We start from the raw sequence: 23,230 nt of genomic DNA, 5'->3' as shown, positions 1-23,230 counted from the left end.
TCATGGAAGCAGACTCATGTAGTATTTGCCCTTCTGTGCCTGGCTTACTTCACTTAGCATAATGTTCTGCAGGTTCATCCATGTTGTTGCAAGTGATGGGATTTCCTTCTTTTTAAAGGCTAAGTAATATTCCATTGCGTGTGTTTACATTTTGTCTATCTGTTCATCCATTGGTGGGCACTTGTGTTGCTGCCACCTTTTGGCTATTTGAGCGTGGATATACAGATATCTCTTTGAGACATCTAAGAGTTATTTAGAGGAAGTGAGGCAAGCTGTCTCATGCGGTGCTGAATTAAACATTTGGGGAAATGTTCCTGGCCCTGAGCCACTTCCGGCGTCACTTTTGGAGAGAGCTGGGCATAGCTTCTGGACCCTCAGCTGTTTGCTTCACTGCTCACCCTGCTCTGCCTCCGCCATCCAGAGTTCAGTGGGGATACAGGGATTAGTCACTACTTGAAAAACCAGTGGGTCTGCATGGGGCATAGTAAGCTATTAATTAGCTGATGCTTGTAGAGCACTTTGAAGAACAAACATGTTATGTAACTGCTAATTATAATTACCGTCCTCAGCCTGCCACCTTTCACGGAGTCTGTGGCTCCAGCTGCAGCTGTTTCCTTGGGTTTATGCAAGCTTTGATTTAAGGAGAGAAAAGGCATTTTCCCTGAGAGCTGTGATCTTTCTGTGAGGAGGCCTCTATGCCCTCAATCAAGATTGGCAGCTAAATTCAATTTCCGCAGATAAAGGGGGTGATTTGCATGCTGATGAATTCACGGTGCAGTGCACACGATCTGGGTGGGTAGGTAGGAGAGGCTTCTGGAAATGTAGTGAGAAACGCTGATTGCCATGGCTCTTGCCCAGCCGAACTCCCTTCTTCCTTCTTTTCCCTGTTTTCACCGATTTCTTCACACCTCTTCTGTACCAGCTCCCTGTGTGTATTTTGTGTTTACCTTCTTCAGTGTCCATTTCTGGGTCTTCCTCCCGTCTTCTGCTTTCCTGCCTAACCTCCGAATGCCTTCTCCCTCTGCTCTCTGTTTTCGTTCTGTTTATCCCTCTTTTTATGTTTGAATGTTTTGTTCCAAGTTGGGTGGAATAATTTATCTTCACTTTACCTGGGTTGTTTTTAGTTAAAAATATTTTTGGAGGCCCTGTTTCTTTGGATTAGCAGCATGGATCTGTATATGTTTTTAATGGAGTGTGGACTCCGGCAAGGTGGTGGGACTTTTTTTTTTTTTTTTTTCCTTTAAGGCCAGTTTGGACTGGCAACTCCAGACAGCTGAGAATTAGGCAACCATTTTAGTGTCTGGAAAAACCCCAGGTGGAAGCTTGATGTTTAGTGGGTTGGTTTACCTCAAGATCAAAGAGGCTGATTCATTCTTGATAAGACTGTGCCTGGCTTTCATTCTGTTCAGGTCATTTGGCTTTTCATGTTTAGAATCTGAGTTAATAATTATAAAGTGGATGCTCACTCACGCCGTGCTCTCAGAAGGGTAATATCTCTATTGAAACACAGACTGTTTATCTGCTGGGATCTGTTCTGAGCCCCCTAACCTGACTCAGGTCCTGACTCCTCTAGGCCTCTTGTGAGCGTCTGCCCCTCTGTTTTGTTGTTGATCTTCCTTTTCAGCCTAGTGAGTGCTCACATGAAGCTCTAATGCAATTATGGAAAAGAAAGATGGAAAAGAAAGGTCAGCTGGAATAAATGGACACATTTATATAAAAGCCACATGGCTTGGATTTGTTTGAATATGTGTATGAAGTTTGGCTGTCAAGCATTATAGCTGCTGTTGATTGTGTACTGACTTAGATGCCCAGGGCTCTGCTAAGGGTCTTAATGCTTGGTTTCATTTTGTCCTCAAGAAAACCCTATAAAGTAAGTATGTTACATTTCATTTCGTAGATGAGTACTCCGAGACTCATAAAAGTTCAGCAACTTTCAAAGGGTCATTCAGTAACTAGTAAATGGCAGAGACAGGATTTGAACTTAGGTCTGGAAGCCTGGAACGCCCACAGTCTCTCTCCTACCAGTGTTTCCCAAGCTTGAATTATTTGAATGCCCACCCCCCCCCCCCCCCCGCCGATAATGTTTGCCATAGCAAAAGTATTATTTATTTAATAAATTTCTTTAAAAAAACACAAAATTTAAAATTATAATTTAAATTTATTTATTTTTTTATAGTTTTTTTTTTTTATGTTTATTTATTTTTGAGAGAGAGAGAGAGCGCAAGCGAGGCAGGGACAGAGAAAGAGGGAGACATAGAATCTGAAGCAGGCTCCAGGCTCTGAGCTGTCAGCACAGAGCCTGGTGCCGGGCTCGAACTCACAGACTGCAAGATCATGACCTGAGCCGAAGTCAGATGTTTAACCGACTGAGCCACCTAGGTGCCCCAGTATAATTCAAATTTATTGATCAAAGAAACTTTGTAGTATGTGTGATATTATGAGTTGGATGACTATGTGTATTTTTTCTAATATACAAAGAAGTCGATGCAAGCAAACATATAAATTTATTCATGTGCCACAAGAAAATCATCCTGAGGTGTACAATGCTTTTTAGGAAAGCACTACCCTAAGCCATGCTATTTCTACCTATTTTATGTGACTTGAAAAAAGGAAAAGAAATATCGAAGAACTCTTACAGCCAAGCATGTACTTATTCAAAGTAGTCACTTTGATTTCAGTGATGCTGCCATTATCGAAATGTGTCGGGTAATTTCTGCCTTTGGAGGTAGTTTATGAGTCATATTAGAAGATCAGTCATTTACCTTTTGAAATCAGATACTGATTTTGACTAGAAGTGACACTGAGCTTGACCATCTGCTTGGGTCACCTCAATTTATTCTCTGTGAGCTTTTACTGTTTCTAAAAATAGAGAAAAAGGATATAAAATTGGAAACCAAGAGAGTATGCTGGATTAGTCCCTGTCCACACTGAGATTTCTGAAGGAATAGTCTATGCCCACTTTCTCTGTCCGCACCCACATTGCTTCTCCACTCAGCCTCCTGAATCAGGCATCCAATACCCTCACTCCATGCTGGCTCTCTCGCCAAGGTCCACTAGTGACCATGTGCCAAATTCATGTTCTAGTTTCAGTCCTCATTCCTCTTAACCTTTCCACAACATTTAGCATTGTTGATCAGATATCCATATCCATCCACTCAATCAACCAAATAATAAATATTAAAAAAAAAATACAAGATAGTCTGTTAGGTTCTGGGAATAGAGAGATTAACCCAGTCTTTGTCATCATGGAGCTCACATTCAGGAGAGATTCAGGAGACATTAAGGAGACATTAAGTAACCAGACAAAATTATTTAGTTACAAATGTGGTAAGTACTGCAGAGAAATACTTGATGCTAGTAGAATACTCATATATATATGTGTGTGTGTGTGTGTGTGTGTATGTATATATACGTACACACACACACACATTTACATACATATATATACACACACACACACACACACACATTTACACACACACACACACACACACACACATACATACACACATGCATGCACCACATAAAGAATCCAAAGCAAACCAAAGGTACTTTATTACCTACTGAAGCTTTGGTTCCCCAAATCTAGTGAATAGTTCAACTGGATGGTGTGGGGCCCTCCTTTTTTTTTTTTTTTTTTTTTTTTTAAGCCAGAGAGGCCTAAGTGTCCTATAACTGGACAAGGCAAAGGCCTGCTCTGCCCGAAGTCAAACCTCGGATCTCATCATGACGCTGTGGGCACTCTGTCAGGGGACAAAGAGCCATGTGAGAGAAGAAAGAGATGGAGGTTTTCCCTGGTGCCGTGATGATCTGCTCCAGGTCCTTCTTGGGCCAGAGGTGAGGAGGTTGTGGGGAACTGGTGGCCAGGAAGGGAGATAACTTTCGAGGAAGTGGACACTCCTTCAGATCTTCCTTCCCTGACTTCCAGGCACCCACCAGCCAGCCTCCTCCTCGCTTTCTTCTGCTCTTTCTCCTGTAGGTTCCCGTTGGGTTCCATGTTTCCCAGCATTCTGCCTTTGGGCTCATCTCCGTGTCCTCCCTGGACGTTCCACCTGCACCCACAGCTTCAGTGACCATCCACACATGGCTGACTCTCAGGATTATTTCTCCCCTGGATATTCTGCAGATAACTCCTATCTGGCATGTTCTGAACACACTCGTTAGTCTTTTCCTCACAAACCCAGGGTAGCCCTCCCTGTGTTTCTCAGGAGAACAATAAAAGGCAATCCATTCAGACTGTCAAGCTTGAAAACTGGCAGTCAGCCTCAACTCCTGACTGTCCTTATCGCTCACCTCCTGTTGTGTCTCCCTCAGAAGTGTCTCATGGCTTTAAACACAAGGCCCTGAGGCCATTCCTCCCCTTCTTTGCTGAATAACCTCTGCAGTGCCTTGGCTTTTGGCTTTGGAGTTGGACAGGCCTACTTTTGAATCCTGACTTGACAGCTTACAACCCATATGACCTCTGGCAGGTTACTTAACTTCTCTAAGCCTCATGTCTATAAAATGGACACAATAATGTCAAGCTAATGGGCTTATTTTAAATTAATTCTTAATATATTAAAAAAAAATTTTTTTTAATATTTATTTTTTTGAGAGAGAGACTGAGCATGAGCAGGGGAGGTTAGAGAGAGAGGGAGACACAGAATCCGAAGCAGGCTCCAGGCTCTGAGGTGTCAGCACAGAGCCTGATATGGGGCTCGAACCCATGAGAGGTGAGATCATGACCTGAGCTGAAGTCGGATGCTTAACCAGCTGAACCACCCAGGTGCCCCTAATTCTTAATATATTTTTTCTAGTTTTATTGAGAAATAATTGACCTACATCACTGCATAAGTTTAAGACGTACACCATGGTGGTTTGACTCACGTATATGGTGAAATGGGGTTATTTTGAAAATGAAATAAATGACACTTTTAAAGTACTATACATACTGTCAGACCCATAGTAATTACTCAATAAGTGTTCACTGTTGCTTCTTATGACTGCTGTTAAAATGAGATCTTTTTTTTGTAAGTTTATTTATTTATTTTTGAGAGCGAGAGAGAGAATAAGGTGGGGAAGGGCAGAGAGAAGGAGAGATAGAATCCTAAACAGGCTTTGCACCATCCGCACAGAGCTGGATGCGGGGCTCAAACTCACAAACTGTGAGATTATGACCTGAGCTGAAGCTAGACACTTAACCAACTGAGCCACCCGGGTGCCCCAAGATGAGATCTAGTCTTTAAAGATCTATCAGTGTTTGCCATATTGTAAGTGCTGAGTAAAGAGTATCCTGTTCTTACAACCTTCAGTTCTACTCCGGTGTCTACTTCAACAAATACCAGAATCATCTTTCTAAAAAAAAAAAGTTCCATTATTTTCCTGCTTTTGCTCACCGGAGTAAGTCTGCACTTAGTCTGGTGGGCAGGATCGAGCCCAGTCTGTTCTGTCTACATCTGCAGCCTCATTTCCTGTCATTCGCCCTTCTCAGTGCCTTACGCTTCTCTGTCACTCAACACCGTGAATATGCCACACCCTCCTGTAGCTCCAGATCTGTGTTAGGTTCGCTCTGCTTGGGTGTCTTCCCCCCTCTTTAGCCATTCGTCCCTTAAGGTCATGCCCTCCACAAAGCCAGCTTCCCCAGGTCTTCCAATGACAGTGGGTGGCTCCTTTATCTCTACCCTGTGGTACTTGTGTGTAACTTTGTTCTAAGATTTATTGAGTTGTACTTACCTGCTTCTATGTCTGCTCCCTCCGTTAGACCACACATTCCCGAGGGAATGTTCTGATATGTTCTGATCGTTGTCACAGCCCAGTGTCTGGCATGGGAGGATTCATCATTCAGTGAATGGTGAATAAAGAACCCTGGAGCCAGTTCCAAAGAGAACTTCCAGAAATGTTTTCAGTTATCAGTACTGTTAGAATGAGGGCATCTCTTTTAAAAAGGCAGCATTAATGTGGATGTTTAATACCTGATGTGTTTATAAAGAGGTCTTTCCACCTGGTGACACCTGGAGGGAAAAGCAAGCATGTTTTGTTAAACGGCCCCTTGGGATGAAATATCTGACATCCCCGTAATCAGATCTTGGTCCATCCGTGCAAGAGAGCACGGCACAGGCAGGAGGCAGATGGCAATTTTGAGATGTCATTTGCTGTTGTCATAGTGAATGAGCAGAAGGGAAGGACAAGGAAGGAAACTTTCATGTCTCCTTTCTAATCTCTGCTTGGATAGCAGGGGGGTCCTGAGTGAGAAGAACATTTGCCTCACTGGCAGTCAGAGACAAGGTGAGGGGTGGGATGTTTCCTTTTCTTTCCGGACCAGGTGGTGAGTTGGTATCAGAGTGATGTGTGAGTGAGCAGGGGAGTCCAGGGCTCCAGGGACTTTGAAGGGTGATGGGAAGGGAAGGGTCCTGGAGTATTTGGGGCTTGTTCATGCTCATGAAAGACTGGCACCAACGTCATCTTCATGCTCCTCAGGGCGGCAAACAGATAGAATCTTTACATCTCTTAGGGTACTCATGTCCACAACTGGAATATTTCTTTGATTTCATTTTATCTGTGCTCTGGGAAAAGCATTGATGTAGAGACCCAGGAATGCTTTAGACAGCCATAGGTGATCCTCTGGTGTCTCACCAGAAATTTGCCTGTTTTCCTCTCTCTGCCTGTATTTATTCTCACTTACTGATGGCTGACCTGGGTTTACCCGAGACCCAGTAATGCTGCTGATGGGGTGATTTAGTAAAGATGTAAAATCTTCTTTGGCAAAGAGATCATCCGTAGATCACAGTCTGATGGTGGCATTGGTTGTGAGTACAGGGGAAATGAGTCAATCCTACAGGTACCCAAGGTACAGGTCAGGCTCTCTTTCCCATGTTGGAGGCTGAGAAGGGAGAGACAGGGGATGAGATGAGGGGAGGCATCTTCTGAGATGGGGAATTCTCTTTCTCACCCTTCTTGTAATCATTCTCCTCCTCCTCCTCCTCCTCCTCCTCCTCCTCCTCCTTCATGTTCATTCATTTTTGAGAGAGAGAGACAGAGACAGAGTCAAGCAGGGGAGGGGCAGAGAGAGAGGGAGACACAGAATCTGAAGCAGGCTCCAGGCTCCAAGCTGTCGGCACAGAGCCCGATGCAGGGCTTGAACCCACAAATGGCCATATCATGACCGAAGCTGAAGTCGGACACTTAACCCCCTGAGCTACCCAGGTGCCCCTTTCTCACCCTTCTCGATGGGAGTCTTATCTTGGGTTTCCCAGAAAACAGAGCCTGTGGCACAGGGCTTATATTTATTACACAAGGGGGAATGACACCCTGGGAAGCAGGAGTGGGGTAAGGTGAGTAAAGCAGGGGAGGAAAGAGAGCCAGTACAATCCCTTGGAAACTGTGTTACCTCAGAACCAATGCCCTCATATGGTTTCCCACACTGCCAAATTTATTACATGAAATACACACAATATTCAAGCAGAACAACTTGAAGAAGTCTGTGGCTTTCTGATCAGAATTAAATAGCTTCAGTTAGAGGAGCCCTAGAATTATCCAGGGACCTTGTGGGGAATTTATGTAGTTTACCCCACACTGCTGCTGAAGAATGGCCCTGTGTGTGGTGATGCATGTCATTTCCTTGTTGGGAACAGCAGTGACCTGGAAATAAGAGCATTGTGTCAGCCAGGTCAGATGGGGAAGCCAGAAACAGATCTTACCTACGTGGCTGCAGGGAAGATTCAGGGCTCAGCTCTGGGCCTCTCCATCCCACATGAGTGGAACACCAGTGGCATCCAGTGGCCTGCCAGGCCAATCACAGGTTGGAATTCTTACCCACACTCAAGTGGCTATCTGTCTTTTCTTTTCCTCCAAGTCAGGTAATGGGCCAGGCTCATCTTTGATGAAGATGAATTGGGTGATTGGCCTGGGGCAGCTCGAATTGCCTGATTTGGCTTCTGAATCAGAGCATGAATGGTGATATGCCGAGTTGTCAGCTGCACAGATAAACTACGTCCATCATGATTGCCATTGGGATTTTTCCAAAGACCATTGATGCATTTTGTGAGTGGACTCTCTTTTTCTGTTTTAGAAATAATTGCAGAAGTTAATGATGTATCAGTGTTTAATAACAGCTGTGTGAGGTGGCAAATAAACCCAGGAAGAACAGTCTCCAAGATTATCTATGTGGTAAGTAAAATGATCAACGTTTTCTTGACAGGGCAGAAATAGTATGCGACAGGAACGTGACTTGGAGGGACTTCCTGCTCTAAGGTCTTCTCAATCTAGTATATGTGCTGCCGAAGCGAGCACTAAGGTCTTCTCAATCTAATTGTCTGATTGTCCTTTTAAAAAGTGATCAGAATTTTTAACATAGTCTGGTGTATTTTATTTTACATTCTGTGTTTAATTGTCATTCGACGGAGTATACGTGTGGGGGATATATTTATATTTGGCATCATCACTATCGCTTGTTTCCAAGCACTTGTATTTCACTCCTCCAGAGGGGGCCTGGAAGCATCTGCTGACTGGGTGACAGGATGCAGAGAATGGCTCTCAGGTTGTGACTGCCTCCTTGATGGCTGGTCATTCATGTCATTTTATGTCACTTCTTAGGGTGAGACTTCATCATCAGATACCTGATAGCAGAAACTTAACCTATTCATCTCCCCTGGGTGCGCAGTGTAGTAGGGGCATGGGATCCGGCCCCACAAAGGGTCTCTCTCAGTTGTTTTTTTATTTCTTTAATTTTTTAAATGTTTATTTGTTTTTGAGAGAGAGAGGGACCAAGACTGTGAGTGGGGGAGGGGCAAAGAGAGAGGGAGACACAAAATCCCAAGTAGGCTCCAGGCTCTGAGCTGTCAGCACAGAGCCTGATGTGGGGCTCGGACTCACGAACCGTGAGATCATGACCTGAGCTGAAGTCGATGCTTAACCAACAGAGCCACCCAGGCGCCCCTCTCTATTGTTTTAACTGGAGTCATGGTGGGTTCTTTTTTCTTTCTCTCTCCCAAAGATACACATAAAAGGACAACGGTTGCACCCTGTGGAATCAGTTCATGAGGAGACCGTCAACTTGACCACAGACAGCAGGACCCCCGAAGTGTGCCTAGATCTGTACCCAGGCACCAACTACACCATGAGCATCTTCACTGCCCTGCCCACACGCTCCGTGCCCACCATCATTGCGTTCCAGACAGCTGGTAGGTAGAGGTGAAGTCTCATTGCCTCCTAGGAAACGTTAAGCACAGGATGTGGGGAAGTGTACTTCAGAATCAACTGGGCCTGAGAGTTCCCACTTATTTTCTGAGATCTGTAGCCAGGAGGATGCGGTTACTCCAGGGGTCAGAACCAGCGCAGGTCTAGTAAGAGAGATTCCTATCTTACTGATGCGCTGATGTATTGTTTCACAGCTGGGTCCCTGGTTGAAATGGAAAGTAATGAGACATTTAAAAGAGAAGAATATTTGGTGACGGTGCAGCCAATTCCCAATTATCCAAGGAACTAGAGAGTAGCCATGTGGCTTATCTTTGGTCGGAAAGGGCAAGGTCATTTCTTACTCTTGGCTATGAGAGAGGAGGAGCCAGAGAGGGTGACCTAGCAGCTTTCCATCTAGGTACGAAACTGACCCCAGGACCGGTGAGGGGTGGGAATCAAGTTGACAGTGAGTGAGTGGATAGGGAAGAGGCAGCCCCAAGATGCAGGAAGGGAGATATTAAGTGAGAAGAGAAGTGGATAGGAAGGAGTTTCAAAAAGTAGTAATAAACCTCACTGCACATAGTTATCACATGATTTTTACAACAATATTGTGACAATTATAATAAATTTTTTTTTCGTAATTTTGGTTATGGGGTGTCAGGACTGATTAAATACCTTATAAGCAAATCTCAAGAAGCCATTAGTGTCATTTATTATTTTGGGTGAGTGGAGGTGGTTCTCAACTAGCTGTTTGATGTCCCACTTAAAATGTACCTCAGCCTTCGGGTATTACTACCACCAGGAACTGGGAAGTGACATGGATTTGGCAGAAATAATCGAATAGTCTGCTGATCTTAACAATAGAAAGCCAAATATGAAATTACACAGATTAGATTCCTAAGGTACTTATATATAAAAAACCCAAAATATTTCTTTCTAAACAAATAATATGTAGGGAAAGATGTTGTAGAATTAATATAACTAGAGAATCTTATTCAAAATTAATGATAAACTGCTGTGGGTTTAGTAGGACTAGGTCTTATTGGGGCATATTTCTCACATCCAATTTTGGCTCAGGTTGTGAGTTTGAGCCCCGCATCGGGCTGTCTACTGTCGGCACAGAGCCTGCTTCAGATCCTCTGCCCCTTTCTCACTCTGCCCCTCCCCCACTTCTTTCTCAAAAATAAACATTTAAAAAGTAGTATGTCTTCTTCTCTTTTTTATAAGTTTTAAATTTTAATACAGTACAGTTAACATACAGTGTTACATGAGTTTCAGGTGTAAGATATAGTGATTCAGCAATTTTCTACATTACTCAGTGCTCATCACAATAAGTGTATTTTTTTTTAATGTTTTACTTATTTTTTTTGAGGGGGGAAGGGGCAGAGAGAGGGACAGAGGATCCAAATCAGGCTCTGCACTGACAGCAGTGAGCCTCTGCAATGACAGCAGTGAGCTGATGTGGGTCTTGAACTCACGAACCATGAAATCATGACCTGAGCCGAAGTCAGCCACTTAACCAACAATAAGTGCATTCCACGATAAGTGTACTCTTTTTTTTTAAAAGGTTTTTTTTTAATTTTTTTTAATGTTTATTTATTTTTGAGACAGAGAGAGACAGAGCATGAATGGGGGAGGGTCAGAGAGAGGGAGACACAGAATCTGAAGCAGGCTCCAGGCTCTGAGTTGTCAGCACAGAGTCCGACTCTGTGGGGCTCAAACTCATGACCTGAGCCGAAGTTGGATACTTAACCCACTGAGCCACCCAGGTGCCCCATAAGTATACTCTTAATACCCTTCACCTGTTTCATCACCTCCCTCCTCTCTGGTAACCGTCAGTTTGTTCCCTATACTTAGGAGTCTGTTTCTTGGTTTCTCTCTCTCTTTCCTTTTGTCATTTGTTTTGTTTCTTAAATTCTACAGATGAGTGAGATCATATAGTATTTGTGTTTTTCTGATTTATTTTACTTAGCATGACACTCTCTAGCTCCATCCATGTCATTGCAAATGGCAAGATTTCATTCTTTTTTATGGTTGAATAATATTCCTCTGTGTGTGTGTGTGTGTGTGTGTGTGTGTGCGCATGTACGCATGCCACATCTTTATCCATTCATCAGTCAACAGATACTTGGGCTGCTTCCATGTCTTGGTATTGTAAATAATGTTGTGATAAACATAGGGTTGCATGTATCCCTTTGAATTGGTGTTTTTGTATTTTTGGGGTAAAATACCCAATGATGTGATTACTGGGCCATAGGGGTAGTTCAGTGTTTAACTTTTTGAGGAACCTCCATACTGTTTTCCACAGTGGCTTCACCAGTTTGCATTCCTACCAACAGTGCATGAGCGTTCCTTTTTCTCCACATCCTCAGTAACACTTGTTTCTTGTTTTGTTGATATTAGCCATTCTGACAGGTGTGAGGTCATATGTCATTGTGGTTTTGATTTGTATTTCCCTGGCGATGAGTGATGTTGAGCATCTTTTCATCTATCTGTTGGCCAGCTGTATGTCTTCTTTGGAGAAATGTCTGTTAATGTCTTCTGCCCCTTTTTAAATTAATTGGGTTATTTGTTCTTTGGGTATTGAGTTGTATCAGTTTTTTATATATTTTGAATACTTTTTATTGGTATGTCATTTGTAGATATTTCTCCCATTCCGTTGGTTGCCTTTTAGTTTGGTTGATTGTTTGCTTTACTCTGCAGAGATTTTCATTTTGATGTAGTCCCAGTTTATTTTGTTTTTGTTTTCCTTGCCTTAGGAGACATATCTAGAAAAATGTTGCTATGGTCGATGTCAGAGAAATTACTGACTGTGCTTTCTTACAGGATTTTTGTGGTTTCAGGTCTCACATTTATTTAAAAAAACTTTTTAAAATGTTTTTATTTATTTTTGAGACAGTGAGAGACAGAGCATGAACAGGGGAGGGTCAGAGAGGGAGACACAGAATCCGAAACAGGCTCCAGGCTCTGAGCTGTCAGCACAGAGCCTGACGCGGGGCTCGAACTCATGGACCATGAGATCATGCCCTGAGCCGAAGTCAGACACTTAACCGACTGAGCCACCCAGGCGCCCCAAGTCTCACATTTAGGTCTTTAATCCATTTTGAGTTTATTTTTGTGAATGTTGAAAGAGAGTGGTCCAGTTTCATTCTTTTGCTTGTTGCTGTCCAGTTTTCCCAACACCATTTATTGAATAGATTTTGCCCACTGCATATTGTTTCCTGCTTTGCCCAAGATTAATTAACCATATAATTATGGATTTATTTCTGAGTTTTCTGTTCTGTTCCATTGATCTATTTGCCTGTTTTTGTGCCAGTACCATAGTGTTTTGATCACTACAGCTTTGTAATAAAACTTGGAGTCTGGAATCATGATGCCTCCAGTTTTGTATTTCTTTTTCAAGATTTCTTTGGCTATTTGAGGTCTCTTCTGGTTCCATACAAATTTTAGAATTGTTTGTTCTAATTCTGTAAAAAATGCTGTTGGTATTTTGATAGAGGTTACATTAAATCTGTAGATTGCTTTGGGTAGTACAGACATTTTAACAATGTTTGTTCTTTTTCTAAGTTTATTTATTTGTTTTGAGAGAGAGAGAGAGCAAGCACGAGCCAGTGGATGGGCAGAGAGAGAGGGAGAGAATCTCAAGCAGACTCTGTGCTGTCAGCTCAAAGCCCGACGTGGGGCTCAATCCCATGAACCATGAAATCATGACCTGAGTTGAAATCAAAAGTTGATGTTTGACTGCATCACCCAGGCACCCTACAATATTTGTTCCTTCAATCCATGACCATGGAATGTCTTTCCATTTATTTGTGTTATCATCAATTTTTTTTCATCAGGGTTTTATAGTTTTCTTTCACCTCTTTGGTTATGTTTAGTCCTAGGCATTTTATTGTTTTTGATGAAATTGTAAATATGATTGTTTTCTTAATTTGTCTTTCTGCTGCTTCATTATTGGTGCAAAAGATTTCTGTACGTTGATTTTGTATCCTGTGACTTTGCTGAATTTATCAGTTTCAGCGTTTTTAGGGTTTTCTATATGTAGTATCATGTCATCTGTAAATAGTGAAAGTTTTACTTCTTTGTTACCAATTTGGATGCCTTTTATTTCTTTTTGTTGTCTGATTGTTGTGGCTAGGACTTTAAGTATTATGTTGAATAAAAGTGTTGAGAGTGAACATCCTTATCTTGTTCTTGACATTAGGGGAAAAGCTCTCAGTGTTTCCCCATTAAGGATGATGTTAGCTGTGGGTTTTTCATACATGGCCTTCATTATGTTGAGGTATGTTCCCTCTAAACCTACTTTGCTCTGGTTTTTTTTTTATCATGAGTAGATGTTGTACTTTGTCAAATACTTTTTCTGCATCTATTGAAATGATCATATGGTTCTTATACATTCTCTTATTGATGTGATGTATCATGTTGATTGATTTGTGAATATTGAGCCACTTTTGCATTCCAGGAATAAATCCCACTTGTTTGTGGTGAATGATTTTTTTTTAATGCGTTGTTCAATTCATTTTGCTAGTATTTTCTTGAGGGTTTTTGCATCCATGTTCATCAGAGATATTGACCTGTAGTTCTCTTTCTTTTGTGGTGTCTTTATCTGGCTTTGGTATCAAGATGATACTGGCCTAATAGAATGAATTTGGAATTTTTCCTCCCTCTTCTATTTTTTGGAATAGTTTGAGAGGAATGGGTATTGACTCTTCTTTAAATGTTTAGTAGAATTCACCTGTGAAGCCATCTGGTCCTGGACTTTTGTTTGTTAGGAGTTTTTTGATTACTGATTTAATTTCTTGGCTGGTTATTGGTCTGTTCAAATTTTCTATTTATTCCTGTTTCAGTTTTGGTAGATTATATGTTTCTAGGAATGTATCCATTTCTTCTAGGTTGTCCAGTTTATTGACATATAGTTTTCCTAATATTCTCTTACAAGAGTTTGTATTTCTCTGGTGTTGGTTATTTCTTCTCTCTCATTTGTGGTTTTGTTTATTTGAGTCCTCTCTCTCTTTTTTTTTGGGCGGGGGGAAGGGTCTGGCTATAGGTTTATCAATTTTGTTGATCTTTACAAAGAACCAGCTTTCATTGTTCTGTTCTATTGTTTTTTGGTTTCTTTTTTTTTTTTTTTTTTTTTTAATTTTTTTTTTCAACGTTTTTTATTTATTTTTGGGACAGAGAGAGACAGAGCATGAACGGGGGAGGGGCAGAGAGAGAGGGAGACACAGAATCGGAAACAGGCTCCAGGCTCCGAGCCATCAGCCCAGAGCCTGACGCGGGGCTCGAACTCACAGACCGCGAGATCGTGACCTGGCTGAAGTCGGACGCTTAACCGACTGCGCCACCCAGGCGCCCCTGTTTTTTGGTTTCTATGTCATTTACTTCTTCTACTCTAATCTTTATTACTTCCTTCTGGGTTTAGGTTTTGTTTGTTGCTCTTTTTCTAGCACCTTTAGGACTTAGGTTGTTTATGTGAGATTTTTCTTGCTTCTTGAGGTAGGACTGTATTATTATAATCTTGCCTCTTAGAATTGTTTTCCTGCATCCCAAAGATTTTGGGTCATTATGTTTTCATTTTTATTTATTTCCATGTAGTTTTTGTTTGATTTCTTGGTGGACCCATTCATTGTTTAGTAGCATGTTATTTGACCTCCATGTATTTGTACCCTTTCCAAATTTGTTTTTTGTGGTTGATTTCTCATTTCATAGTGCTGTGGTCAGAAAAGATGCATGGTACAGCTTCTATCATTTGTTGAGACTTGTTTTGTGGACTGTTATATGATCTGTTCTGGAGAATGTTCCATGTGCACTTGCAAAGAATGTGTATTCTGCTGTTTTAGGATGGAGTATTCTGAATATATCTGTTAAATCCATCTGTTCCAATGTATCATTCAAAGCCGCTTTTTCCTTGTTGATTTTCTGTATGAACGATCTGTTCATTGATGTAAGTGGGGTGTTAAAGTCCCCTCCTATTATTGTACTACTGTTGATTAGTTCCTTTATGTTTGTTATTAACTGGTTTATGTATTGAGTGCTTTCATGTTGGGTGCATAAATACTTACAATTGATCTATTGTCTTGTAGGAATGTCCCCTTTATTATTACAAAGTGTCCTTCTTTGTCTCTTTTTACAGTCTTTGTTTTAAAGTCTTTTTCCATTTTAAGTATTGCTACTTCAGCTTTCTTTTGACGTCTATTTGCGTGATAGATGTTTCTCCACCCCCTTGCTCTCAATCTGCAGGTGTCTATACGTCTGAAATGAGTCTCTTGTAGGCAGCATATAGATGGGTATTGTTTTTTAATCTCTTCTCTCACCCTATGTCTATCGATTGGAGCATTTAGTCCATTTACAATCAAAGTAATTATTGATAGATATGTATTTACTGACGTTTTGTTGTTTTATAGTTTTAGTTTTTCTAGGGAATAGGTCTTATTGAAAAGACTTCAAACTCATGTGTCATTATTTAGTCAAAATGACAGCTTGCTGTTCAGTGTCAGCTGTTTTTACTAATACCCAGTTACCTCTACAAGGTAATTTCTCTCCAAGAAAAAGATGGTCTGTAGGGTCAGACAGACGTGGTTTGCATTTTAACTCTGCATTGAAGAGTTTGGTGACCATGGCTGAGTATTTAAATGTCTCCAGATCTCTTTCCTCTGCCTGAAATTTTAAGTGGAATTGGATTAAATTTGCAAGTTAATCTAGTGAGAATTGGGTTATATGGAGGCATCCCAACTGGGAAAAAGTACATTTCTACATTTACTCAATATTACTTAAGTTTTATCTTTTCTGTTCATATATGCACTGTTGTAAAGATTTGCCATTCTCTTCCTTTAGATCCTGCACATTTGGTGATCTGATCTCATTATAAGCTTCATGCTAGTTCTCTTAAAATGAATTGGGAAGTCTTCCATATTTTTTATGCTCTAGAAAAGTTTGTATCACTTTGGAATTTTGCCTTCCTCTAAAGTTGGACACATTTTCTCTTGAGATCGTTAGGTTTTATCCCTTTTGGGAGATAATTCTTTGATAACTTTGTTAATTTCTGCTATGACTTTTTTAAAAAATCTGTTTATGTTTCCTATAATTTCTTCAATTTTTTTTTAATTTTTAAAAAAAGTTTAGTTTTTTATTAAAAAAAAATTTTTTTTAGTTTATTTATTTTGAGAGAGAGAGAGAGAGAGAGAGAGGGAGGAAGCTCATGTGAAAGCAGGGAGAGGGGCAGAGAGAGAGAAGAGAGAGAATTCCAAACAGGCTCTGCATGCTGTCAGTGCAAAGCCTGAGGTGGGGCTTGAACCCATGAACCATGAGATCATGACCTTAGCTGAAATCAAGAGATGCTTAACTGACTGAGCCACCCAGGTGCCCCTATTTATTTTTGAGAGAGAGACAGAGAGTGCCAACGAGTAGGGAGGGGCAGAGAGAGAGGGAGATAGAGAATCCCAAGTATTCTTCATATTGTCAGCACAGAGCCTGACTCAGGGCTCGAACTCATGAACTGAACCATGAAATCATGACCTGAGTTGAAATCAAGAGTCGGACATGTAACTGACTGAGCCTCCCCAGCGCCCCCTTCAGTCAATTTTCATTATTTGTATTTTCCTAAAAGAGTATGGGTGAGATTTTAAGTATATCAGTGGAATGTCATGTGGAATATTTACTGACAATTCCTCTGGGGTTACAGGTTATATAACCCCAGGTTATTTTGATTCCTAATTTGGGTTTTCTCTCAAAAATTGATTAGCTTAGCTTGAGTTGTTTGTTTTATTACTGTTCCTTTCCCTGAAGAATAAACTCTTGGTTTTTTAAGTGTTTTTCTTTTTCTATGTCATTAATTTCTCCCCTTAGTTTTATTATTTCTTTCTCCTTGATTCTCTTAAGTTGGTTATATATTGTTCTATTAAGAAATTCTTCCACTGAATGTATAATTCAACATATTTCCATTTTTTCCTGTTTGAGCATAAAAGTCTTTAATGCTTCTGAACTTGAGCATTGGTAGAATTCCTTAGACACTGATACATATTCTCTTTATCCTTACTTTCTAGGCATGATATAATTGTGATTCTGATTTTCTCTTTGATTGATTTTCTCTTTGGTTGAAGAAATGTTTATGAGTGTGTTAATATATGTTCTCTTTATGTTTACTTTCAAAGCATTACATAATTGCTATTTTGATTTCCCCATTGACTGAAGGATTAATTATAAGTGAATTATACAAGTGGCAGGTTTTCTTTTTGTTTTTTTTTTAACATTTAACTTTGTTGTTAATTTCTAGTTTTATTACATTTTGGTATTTTGGGGGGGGGACTTATTGACATTTTCTTGGGGCTTATTATTTGGGAAAGTTTTGTGATAATGTTTGCTTGTGAGTAGAGTAAGATCTGGTCTTCAGTCAACTTTATTAATAAAGTTATTCAGATCTTCTATTTTTTGTTGTATTATTGGTTTTTGGTTACTTGGATCGCCATTTTTCTTAGTCTCTCTCAGAAATCCTAATTGTTTTCTTTCACACATTTTGATGTTCTGATATTTATGTCTTAATTGCAGAATCTAACTTTCATTAGTAATAAATGGCTTACTTTAACCTGTATAATATTTTTTGCCTTGGAATATAGTTTGCTAACAATATTGGTTTTCTTGATTTCTTTGTGTATCTATTTGCATATGTTTTTGTTCACTGTTGTTCCTTTTTAATAAGAAAAATTTTAATTTTCGTGTAGTTAATGTACAGTGTTATATCAGTTTCAGGTGTACAATATAGTGATTCAGAAGTTCCATGCATGACTCAGTGTTCATCATGATTACTGTTTTTAAAAAAAATTTTAATGTTTTTATTTTTTTTGAGAGAGAGAGAGAGAGAGAGAGAGAGAGACCGAGTGCAAACAGAGGAGGGGCAAAGAGAGAGGGAGACACAGAACCTGAAGCAGGCTCCAGGCTCTGAGCTGTCAGTACAGAGCCCTGTGCGGGGCTCAAACTTGTGAGCCACGAGATCATGACCTGAGCCAAAGTCGGACACTTAACTGACTGAGCCACCCAGGCGCTCACATGATTAGTGTACTCTTAATCCCCTTCACTTGTTTCTCCATTCCCATATTCTAAACACTTTTGTTCTTAAAAGCTGTCTGAATAACATTGCTGTAGATGTACTCTAGGAAGCAGCATATACTGTGAGCCTTCTTGAGAAAAGCTTTTTGTTTTTTTTTAATTGAATCTTTACAAACTTTTTTTTAATGTTTATATATTTATTTTGAGAGAAAGAGATAGAGCATGAGCAGGGGAAGGGCAGAGAGGGAGACAGAAGTCTGAAGCAGGCTCTGCACTGACAGCAGAGGGCCCGATGCAGGGCTCAAACCCACGAATCATGAGATCATGACCTGAGCGGAAGTCAGACACTTAACTAGCTGAGCCACCCAGGCACCTTGAGAAGAGTTTTGTTTTTAAGTAGATAAGTTAAGCAATTTATTTACATTTAGTGTTCTTTGTAATATGATTTTCTTCTTCTGTCATCTTAATTTTTTTTTCTTTTTTATGTTGCTTTGCTATGTCCATTGTTTTCTATCTTTTTGCTACATAAATTTCTTTTTCAGTGATTCAGAGAGTATAGATTTTGTTTTTATTCTATGTTGTACATTAAAAAACAAACAAAATCCTATTTGAATGTATATTTTTCTGATTACCAGTGTTCTGAAATAATGTTAATTTCTTCCTGAATAAAGAATTTAGCATTCTGTACTTCCTTTTTTTCCTTCCTCTCTTGCTTCCCTTATGTTATTGGCTTAATACAGCATTTTACTGCCAGCTTCTTATTTTTAATCATTTTAAACATGTATCTTTGTTTATTTTTTAAAAGTTTTTTTTTTTTTAATTTATTACTTATTTTTGAGAAAGACAGAGAGAGTGCAAGCAGGGGGCAGGGAGAGAGGGAGAATCTCAAGCAGGCCCCGTGCCATCAGCTCAGAGCCTAATGTGGGCTTGAACTCACCAACCGTGAGATCATGACCTGAGCCAAAGTTGGACACTCAGCCGACTGACCCACCCAGGCGCCCTGGCCTTCACTATTTCTTTTTTCTTTTCTTTTTCTTTTTCTTTTTTTTTTTTTTTGCCTTCACTATTTCTAATGCACTTTAAATTCTGTTGTTGGACTTGCATTTCCTTTTGTTTCTTGTCTCATCTAGTTCCTTTTCTTTTTTTTTTTTTAAGTAAGGTCTAGGTCCAACATGGGGCTTGAACTCAACAACCCCCTAGATTGAGAGTCACATGCCCTACAGACTGAGCCAGCCATGTTTTCTTTTTCTTTTTGCCTCTCAACCAATTTCCTTTCTGCTATTGCATTCTCTTATTAACTCATCCTTTATCCCATTTTAATCTATCTTTAAAATTTTTTTACTGAAGGTACAAAACAGATGTTGCCTAATTATACTATTACTTTGCTCAATATTTTTAAACTTTTATTTATTTATTTTTAAAATATTTATTTATTTTTGAGAGAGAGAGAGCGCGCGCAACTGCAAGAGGAGAAGGGCAGAGAGAGAGCGAGAGAGAATCCTAAGCAGAGCCTGATGCAGGGCTTGATCTCATGAACTACAAGATCATCAGTGAGCTAAAATCAAGAGTCAGATGCTTAACTGACTGAGCCACCCAAGCAATCCAATTGTTTTTCAAAGAATATTTATTCTTTGCCTCTTTGTAGAATTGTTTCACAGGCTTTTTTTTTTTTTCTAGATTACTTATTTTTCTAGATTACTTCTAGATTATTTTCTAGATTATTTCTAGATTACTTATTTTTTTCTAGATTACAATAAGTAATCTTGTTACTTTATTACAATAAGTAGTAAAAGTTTTATCTAGGTCTGATATTTCCCTCATAATAAAATGGATGGCATTCTCTCTCATTTTGCTTTTTATTGGATGATATTAGTGTGTGCTTTTGTCACATCTCATCTTGAAGGATTTGCTGCTGATTGGATAATCCAGCATCCTTCAGGAAACAACTAGCTATGAGAAAGCCCACTGGCTTGAGCTTTATTTCTGAGCACTTTGCTGTCTTGATTAGTGAAACTGGTGCTCTCGGACAGTGTCCGTTGTCCGACTTCATTGTGATGCTGTGGTCTACGGAGGCAGGAGAGCACTGAGTCCCTCCTTCGGCCAACACAGGCTCTCTGTCAGGTGGGCCCTCCAGGTCCCTGGGCCTCCGTGTAGAAGTCGTTCCATGTCACTGGTCTCCAGTATGCTAAGGAAGGACTATTATTATTATTACTACTACTAGTAGTTGTAATAGTAGTATATATTACTTTTTACCCTGGCTGCCTGTCAGCATTGCCTGGTGAATTAAAACAAAATACAGATGTGTATTCACACCTCAGATCTGTGTCTGGGCCATTCTGATGTTCAGATAGGATCAGGAACTACGAGGCTCAATTGTTCCAAGTGGAGCATCCATCACTTATGTGTCCTGTTGCTGTCCTTACTTCTAGCCCCTACCTCTGTGGGCACCAGTTTCTCCTCCAGTTCCTTCCTTGAACACTTTGAGGCCATGCCCCTTTGCTTGATGGCAAAGGCACATAGTAGCTCTCGGTATCTTCCTTTCATCTGGTCTCTTCCGCACGGTGCCAAGCAGAAACATCTTCATGTTTATGCCTTGTGTATGTCAACCCACCCTTCTTTCTAACCCAGATGCAAATTTTGACCCATTTTTACTATTCTCAGTCACTTCTGTCAGGACTGGGGGTGGGAAGTGAGAGCCAGATGCCTTTGTTCACATTGCCATCTTCCCCTGAATTCAGACTATGATGGCTGTGAGTGAGAAATCCTACTGAGCTGGGAACTATGCAGGCAGTACTTCTATTTTATGTTCCGTTTGTGAACAGACATATACTGTGTGTGGTAGTCCTTACAGACATGTATTTGGTGTGCCTCAAAATCATGCACACATGTAGCAATTTTTGCTTCTGATGTCCTTATTAAATCTTTAAAAGGATCTTATAAAATCTTTAAATCTGAGCCTGGGTGGCTCAGTGGGTTAAGTGTCCAACTCTCGATTTGAGCTCAGGTCATCATCTCATCATGGGTTGTGAGTTTGAGCCCTGTGTCGGGCTGTGCACTGACAGCGAGGAGCCTGCTTGGGATTCTCTCTCTCCCTCTTTCTCTGACCTTCCCCTGCTCAAGCTCCCTCTCTTCCTCAAAAATAAATAAATAAATAGGGGCGTTTGGGTGGCTCAGTTGGTTAAGCGTCCAACTTCAGCTCAGGTCATGATCTCACAGTTTGTGAGTTTGAGCCCCGCATCAGATACTGCTGCCGGCACAGAGCCTGCTTCGAATCTTCTCTCCCCCCCACCCCACTGTCTGCCCCTCCCCGTCTTGTGCACTCTGGCTCTCTAAAAATAAATAAACTTTTTGAAAAAAATAAATAACAGCTAAAAAGTTGTGAAGATAAAGGGGAGAACAAGTGATAGATAGGTCTTCGAATTGTCTCTCATAACCATAGTTTTACATTTTCCAATTATAGCTAAGAATATTTTCTCCCAGCTAATTGCCTTGTGTTGCATGTGTGAGTGATGTCTAAAATGCTGTGGGCAATTTTGATTTTGAATAATTTGTTGTCATTATTACTTCTTAGGTAGCAGAGACTCCCATGGGAGAAATGTAGTTTTCTAGGTAGTTATAAAAAGCCTCTTCTTTCTGATAGACATTTAAATTTTTTCTCATTTGACAAAAATGTACTGGCTTGTTAGGAAACTTTCTTTTCCTTGCAAATTAGCCATGGTATTCCTAGACATTCTGTAAGGTGTTTTTTTGTTTTTGTTTTTTGTTTTGAGAGAGTGAGGGAGAACACATAAATGGGGTAGAGGGGCAGAGGGGGAGAGAGGGAATCTTAAGCAGGCTCCACACTCAGCACAGAGCCGGACATGGGGCTTGATCCCATGACTCTGGGATCATGACCTGAGCCAAAATCAGGAGTCAGATGCTCAACCGACTGAGCCACTCAGGTGTCCCTGTGAGTTTTTTACTCATTAGTAACAAACCTCTTCACTCTCAATGACACGTGAAGAAACTAGAACATTGAAGGAATAAATTAGACTGGAGGAGGTATGAAATTACTTTTTTTTTTTTTTTTTAAACCAGCAGTTGAAATAAGTCTGCTCTCTGATTATGTTACTGCCTTAGTTTTCTGAGTAGCTCTTGAAATACTGCCTGCTATGAAGCAAACATCTTGCCTGGCCATCTACTTTCTGATCATCTTCTAGGTAGGAAGCCCCCACTCTGAGAGTTCTAATCCATGCTCTTTGACTTTTATTGATCTTTTCCTTATTCTCAGACTTTCTAGCTTTTGACACATTTCCCTCCATGACATTTTACATATGGACTATCCAAGTGATATCCAACTTTCTAAAAGTATCACAGCTTTATTAGATTACATTGATTAATTTTTTTAATGTTTGTTTATTTATTTTGAGAGAGAAAGAGAGCAAGCAGGAGAGGGGCAGATAGAGAAGGGGAGAGAGGATCCCAAGTAGGCTCCTCCCTGTCAGCACAGAGCCCGACATGAGGTTTGATCTTTCATGGACCGTGAGACCATAACCTGAGCTGAAATCAAGAGTGAGACGCTTGACTGAGCCAATGAGGGGCCCCCTATTAGTTTACATGGATTTTTAAATATGAATTATTTCATCTGATTCTCTCAATAGCCTGTGATGTAAGAAAAAGCAAGTCAGATTACTGGATTTCACAAAGAAGGACACTGAGGTTTGGAGGGCTTAAGTGACTTAGCTAAGGTCATGCAATTAAGAAGTTGTGGAGCCAGGACTTGAAGCCAAATGTGATACCCTTGCTGTTAAACACCCTGTTGGCTTTTATAAGGTGTCAGTTTCAAATGTTACTTAGCCAAGATATGTTTTGCTAAGATATACAACCTGTCCACATGTCTTATCTTTTAGAAGATGATCTCTCAGAAGATGATGCAACTTTCAATATTTCAATATTCAGCGAAGCTTGTTTGAAACTGAGCAGGGGCCCTAGGAAAGCTGGATCAGAACAAACGTACCAAGTAAGAAGATCTCTCATGCTGTCTGTCAAAGTACTG

The 23,230-nt window shown here is 40.4% G+C and overlaps 1 protein-coding gene across 15 annotated transcripts in view; it reads left to right on the top strand.

Moving 5' to 3' along the window:
* Positions 1-23,230, top strand: part of SUSD1 (sushi domain containing 1) — a 299,394-nt gene that overhangs the window by 57,398 nt on the left and 218,766 nt on the right. For 14 of the 15 annotated variants that reach the window (XR_013551693.2, XR_013551696.2, XR_013551695.2 and 11 more), the window contains 3 exons: positions 8,048-8,145; positions 8,972-9,158; positions 23,085-23,194. Coding sequence is in view for 12 of the 15 variants with exons in the window: in XM_078436588.2 (XP_078292714.2) it covers positions 8,048-8,145; positions 8,972-9,158; positions 23,085-23,194 (395 nt within the window). In the remaining 3 variants the exon portion in view is untranslated. The remainder of the gene's footprint in view (positions 1-8,047; positions 8,146-8,971; positions 9,159-23,084; positions 23,195-23,230) is intronic. The other variant, XM_078436591.2, reaches the window with a different exon arrangement.

This window comes from Panthera onca, chromosome D4, assembly GCF_046562875.1.
Source record: "Panthera onca isolate mPanOnc1 chromosome D4, mPanOnc1 haplotype 2, whole genome shotgun sequence".
NCBI classification, from domain to species: domain Eukaryota; kingdom Metazoa; phylum Chordata; class Mammalia; order Carnivora; family Felidae; genus Panthera; species Panthera onca.
Note: the sequence above shows the minus strand (reverse complement) of the source record. Positions and strands in the feature narration are given on the sequence as shown.